The sequence below is a fragment of the Ctenocephalides felis genome, unplaced genomic scaffold (assembly GCF_003426905.1).
Source record: "Ctenocephalides felis isolate EL2017-DRISC unplaced genomic scaffold, ASM342690v1 CF-g0.4_SCAFFOLD_03571, whole genome shotgun sequence".
Taxonomy (NCBI): domain Eukaryota; kingdom Metazoa; phylum Arthropoda; class Insecta; order Siphonaptera; family Pulicidae; genus Ctenocephalides; species Ctenocephalides felis.
The window spans coordinates 12,473,378-12,479,950 of NW_020539725.1; the positions used below are offsets into that span (position 1 = coordinate 12,473,378).

At 26.5% G+C, this 6,573-nt stretch overlaps 1 protein-coding gene across 1 annotated transcript; it reads right to left on the reverse strand.

Moving 5' to 3' along the window:
* Nucleotides 1-963: 963 nt before the first annotated feature.
* Nucleotides 964-6,327, reverse strand: LOC113385451 (aprataxin and PNK-like factor). The gene is made up of 4 exons (XM_026623303.1): nucleotides 6,066-6,327; nucleotides 5,402-5,670; nucleotides 4,882-5,081; nucleotides 964-1,178 (listed from the first exon to the last, which is right to left on the reverse strand). Exons 1-4 carry the CDS (start codon nucleotides 6,237-6,239, stop codon nucleotides 1,045-1,047), a joined length of 777 nt encoding a protein of 258 aa, XP_026479088.1. The 5' UTR covers nucleotides 6,240-6,327; the 3' UTR covers nucleotides 964-1,044.
* Between the last annotated feature and the right edge of the window lie 246 nt (nucleotides 6,328-6,573).

Genomic DNA, 6,573 nt, shown 5'->3' on the forward strand with positions numbered 1-6,573 from the left:
TTGGCTTATTAAATCTACACTAACCATGAAAACCCATAAATTTCAAGAAAATCTTGAAATTTTTTTAGCAACACTTCGATTTAAATAATTTACATCTTAATTTCTCAAAAACTAAACATTATTATAAAGAACAAACAATGAGTAACAAACAACGGATAAATAACTAATTAACAAATTTAAAACCTTATAATTGTAGCATCAATTGCAATTTTCAAATATTTAATTTTAATAATTTAACTTTACTCTAAAAAGGTATGCAAATAAATTAATAAAAACGTACAAACGAAAACACACCAGAATTCGAAAGCACTGATTGCTTTAATATCTTCAAATTAAAATTATATATTTTCAAGAATACAACCATCTAATGGATTTATTTGGGATAAATAAATATTACTCCTACTTTACATACTCATTTATATATGCATGCATATTGCATACATGCATATGTTTATATCTAAACATTCATACATACATACAGTGGCGACGGAACCGTGCGGGCAATGCTGAAAATATGAGATTTTCTACAATGTCTTAAAAAAAAATAATAATAAGCCCACTGTCTCTCTAAAAAAAACGAGCCCACCCATCAAAAAATTGCTTTCGACGCCACTGCATATATATATATATATATATATATATATATATATATATATAGGGTGTTGAGATTCAAACAATGAATCCAAAATTATAATAAAAACCACATAATTCTTGAAGAAAATTTTGAATTCTTTGTTCGAAGTTCAATACAAACATACACATCTAAGACCCATTAATCCAAATATACACACATAATATATATATATATATATATATATACAATGTATATATTGTAATTTTATATACATTCACAAACTATAAACAATGATTTTACCTATATATGTATAAAGATTATACTTATATAGTTAAAATACAGTTTATATAATTTCACAAATTTAATAATATTTAAATATTTTTAGCGCCATATAATATCTTCATTAGAATAAAATATATATTAATTCAATAAAAAAAAACAAATTAGTTAAGAATAATTATCAAAACCATCTAATCACTATCCGGAGGAACGTAAAAATCATCATCGTCTCCACTAAAATCAGGTTCTTCTTCACTATCAGAAGTAAGATCCGCACTGCTGCTTGTAGGTGAATTAAGTCTTGTTCTTTTCCTTTTTGGACGGCCTATTTAAATCCATTATTGCATTGATAAAAATTTGTGGCAAAATTATTTTATTCTAATTATTGTGTATTGTGTAGTATTATAGGCCTCTGCAATATCTTTAAATCTAGAATAACGGTGACAATCTGGCATTGACACCCTAACTATATGGATATTTATTTGAATAGAAATTTCCAAAATTCAACAAATTCAATTAGTTTTACAACCAAATAAGATATACTAACTGCAACTTCCTTTTGATAATCAACAATGTAATCCTCTTCTTTCGAAATTTCTAACATTAGAATTCACCTTACAAAATAGAACTTTTGTTGTTCTATGCACTGCTAACTGAGCATTACTTATTTTGGTCAAAAAAATCACCAATATTATCATATAACGCCATATAACATATTCCTCATATAACATTTACAACTCGTATAATTTCACTTTATTTTTTCTGCTTGAACTTCTCTATAGCGGTTCTAAAAAACGCGCCCTAAGCGAGAAGCGTATTATGCGAGATAGTAAAAAATGAATCGTACTACATATATGTATTACATTCTATTTTTGATAGATATAAAGTGGTACCCCGACATACGAGTTTAATTCATTCCGTAACCATGCTCGAATGTCGAATCGCTCGTATCTCGAAAAAAAATCCCATATACATACATTGAAATGCCATTAATTCATTCGAGCGCTGTGGTTTTTGTAAAGTGTATTGAATATTAAAGATAAATTAATAAAGATTAATAAATTTACTTTTTATTAATATATTGTGGAAATGAGATGAACATATTTCGTTGAACAACTCCCATGCTCTACCTGTTACCACTTTTTGGTTTGATTTATCCACAATCTCTTATAGGCCAGAAAACCCTTTATCGACTCTTGTTCAAACATAGTACAGATCTATGATGTGGTACACTCTTATATCCTTGCCATACTCATATTTTTCAATAATTTTAATTCATTCAAGACATGACCCTGTTCTTTGAACCCATAGTTGAATAATATTAAATAGAATAATATTTTTTAAATGTACAAAAAGCAAAAAGTCAAATTCAAATATATATATATATATATATATATATATATATATCAAATATATATATTAGGAAAATCGGTTTGGACTTCCTTAGGAAAATTGTTGTCTTTTTTATTCATATTCATTTTATTGTTCTCAGACAGTTTAATGTAACAGATTCGTTTAGATTTACATTCAATTTACGTTAAAACCATTTAAAAGTGATATTTTTTAATTTTTGTGGAAAAACCAAAAAAAATCAATCAAGACGTTTTTAATCAATATGCTGGCCTTTCGATCGATGGCCCCACCAATTTTTAAATAATGATGCATTGAGTAAAAGTTAATTTGAGTTCAAAAAAATAGTTAATGTAATTCAAAGTAATAATTTGTAACATTGAACATTTTACAATATCTCAAAAATTAACATATTTGTACAATAAATAAATGAGAACTTAAAGGTGACGCTCAAAAATCATTCTTAAAATGTTTTTCTATATCAATATGTACATTAAACTGTCTGTGGGGAACGATAAATAAAGTGACGTAATAAAACGATTTTCCCAAGTGAGGGTAGTGAATATATATATATATATATATATATATATATATATATATTGAACTTTGAACCCATAGTTGAATAATATTAAATAGAATAATATTTTTTAAATGTACAAAAAGCAAAAAGTCAAATTCAAATATATATATATATATATATATATATATATATATCAAATATATATATTAGGAAAATCGGTTTGGACTTCCTTAGGAAAATTATTGTCTTTCTTATTCATCACTTTATTCATCGTTCTCAGACAGTTCAATGTAACACATTTGTTGAGAATTACACATTCAATTTACGTTAAAAACATTTACAAGTGATATTTTTTAATTTTTGTGAAAAAAACAAAAAAAAATCAATCAAGATGCTTTTAATCAATATGTTGGCCTTTCGATCGATGGCCCCACAAATCTTTAAATAATGATGCATCGAGTAAAAGTTAATTTGAGTTCAAAAAAATAGTTAATGTAATTCAAAGTAATAATTTGTAACATTTGTACATTTTACAATATCTCAAAAATTAACATATTTGTACAATAAATAAATGAGAACTTAAAGGTGACGCTCAAAAATCATTCTTAAAATGTTTTTCTATATCAATACGTACATTAAACTGTCTGTGGAGAACGATAAATAAAGTGACGTGATAAAACGATTTTCCCAAGTGAGTCTAAACTTTTGCAGGAAAGTGAATATATATCAATATATATACATAGTTATAATTATATATAATCACTATTAATCACAATTTAAAACTTTAAAGTAATCCTCGATATATTCCCTTGGGTAAATTGTTACTATCGAATTAATATTAATATACAATTAAAATGGCTGACTATAAAATAATTTATCAATATATGGCAGTCAAAATATTTCTATGGTAAGAAAATCATTGAGTAAAAGTTAATTTGAGTTCAAAAAAATAGTTAATGTAATTCAAAGTAAAAATTTGTAACATTGAACATTTTACAATATCTCAAAAATTAACATATTTGTACAATAAATAACTGACAAAATTTTTCATACTTTCATTTAAAATTTTCTAGAACTCTTACTCGCTCAAAGATCATATCTGGAATATTGCTCATATGTCAAAACAACGAATCGCTCTTTTGGCGGCTCGTATCTCATATACTCGTAAGGCAGGTCGCACGTAAGTCGGTGTACCACCATATAAACCATCTTGTGTCACTGTCTTCGATTTCCCAGCGACTTTACAGTACACAATAGTTCTATTGCAAAGTTTAAAATGATCTCTCCAGGCTTAATTCAGTGATTAAGCTACTATTGTAGCTTGATAAAACTAATATTGTTAAAACTTTTTCTAATTTATGACACTTTAGATTCGTTATCATGTTACATAACACAGAAATTTGTAAGTAAAGTTCAGCAGCTAACTGAGTTTGATTTGCTGTTTGTGATATTTTATCAAAAAATTTCAAACCCCAATTTTTTTTTAAGTGCCAACGTCATTCACTTGAAATGAAAAATATCGGCGTACCGTAAATATTTGTTTGTACCAAATTGTATTGAATAAAAAAAAAATAACTGTTTCTGAACAACTTTAAGTTTTTTCTAACTAACCTGAATAAAATATTAAACAAACAAATTCATTTTTGTTGAAATTTTTTAAATTTTGAGCTAACAGAGCATTCCAATGGCATGGAGTTATTATTTATTCGCTATTAGTTCTTTAAATATTGTAATAAATTGAGTCATGCAATAAAACTATAAATCTGTAAAAATATCTCTCTCTAATATAAATAATCAATTGTGTTAGGAAATATTTTAATATATGTTTAGAGTAACATATATTCTTTTTTATTATTTTGACTAACAGAAATAAAATCTGATTATTCTGATACAACAAAAGAGCAAAACTATCAATATACAAACAAATCCTAACAACTTTGTAGCAATTTACGTAGCTTTATGTTTTATGATACTTCTTAAAGGTTATTCATGTTTTAATTACCCTTACATCACTATTAAACCCTTTATCACTATTAAACCCAAACATAATAACATTTATAAAATTATTTACTGGTGATAAGTAAAAGTTTAGTGTAAACAATATTGATCAAAAATTATACAAAGAAGAAAATTAAAAGGAATACAAAATCATAGGTACCTGCAATGCCTAATTGTGTATGTTTCCTATCGCGGAAATGTTGAGGATTCTTTCGATAACACATTTGACCATAACGGCATTCAGGTGCATTATCATTAGGCACTATACTAAATAAATGCTGATTTGCAGGGAGTGAAGTTGTAGCTCTATAATCCGGATCACCAGGATGAGCAAATATTTCACGATGAGTATCATTTCTTCTAAAAATTTAAAATCATGTTATATATTTGTAAAAAAATCAATTTCAAAAATCAAATTGTTTGCAAGATTTAAAAAGTATTAAAACATTTGCATATGAAAGTAGTAAAGTAAGATAGCAGTAACATGAGGAATTTTAGATTAAATGTTGCAAATTTCAAAAAAGTAGATTAAAATTCATATATTAATCAAGCAATCTCTACCAGATCAATTTATGTAAAATATAATAAACTAATTTATGTAAAACTAAAATGCTGACCATTATATGGTATTATATGGTATGGTATGGACCATTTTAATTATGTAAATTCAATTTTTTTACCGATAACACTTTTCTGCATAGCGACAGGCAGTTCTAAGCTGACTTGAGCTGGCGTTTCCAATTTGCTGATAAGTGGTACTATCAGGCTGATTTGCTGTGCTATCTGCACCCATTTCAGTATTATCAGAGCTAGAAACCACATCATTAGAATGAGTAGCTACAGCATCAGAACTGGACACATCAACATCCTTATTTGATGTTACTGAACTAACTTTATCACTTGATTCAGGTTTGCTATTTTCTATAGAACCATTTACTGAACTTTCAATCTAAAATAAAAGAGTTTTAATAACAACTTAACCTGGTTTATTAATAACTAGTGTTTAAAGCATTAGTTAATAATTAATTTATTTTATCCACAAAATGAATACATCAAAATGCAACATGAACTTATTGATTCGATAAGTAGTAGTAGTATAAGTAATTTGTTAAAACAATTTAATAGAATGGTTACATATAAAACTTCCACATTATAAAAATTAGTGCAGTAGTAAATTACTTTTTCTTTCAACTTATTTTTGTTCTAGATTAGGAAAAAGGGCATAGGTTCCAATGTTTACTAAAGATACAAAGTTATTTTCAAAGGTGAAATCTGAGAGTTTTTGACAAGCTAATTTAACATTGTACCATTGAATAAATTTTATGCATTTATATAAATATATACATTTTCATCTGAGGGCATTCTGTCTCCTGCACAAGAATTATCCCCATGAGAATTATTAAAAACTCTCCGCTTCAATGCAAATGGATTTTCAGAACTGTTATTTGAACCCAAAGAGTTTGACGTTTTAGGTTCTTCATTAACACTTTGCACCGCATTAGAATTTGGCGAAGACATTATATTTATTTAGATATATAAAAAGTTATATGAAAAAGACTGATGAATTATTTCACATTATTATTTTGTTCGTTTTATGTGAACATATTAAAACATATCAAATACTATTCGTTTATGTTGATTATTTTTGACATTACCGCTGTTACTTGAACTTGGTTGTGAAAGGCATTAGCAATGCCAAATCAATAAATATTGAAGCGCGAAATTTAAATTATGGCGAAATTCTAAAATGAATTATTTGCGTATAAAGTTTCTTCCTCAAATATCTTAATTAAAATAAAATAGTTTCGTGTAAAATCAACCGATTTGAATCATTCAAAAAACATTTGATTCG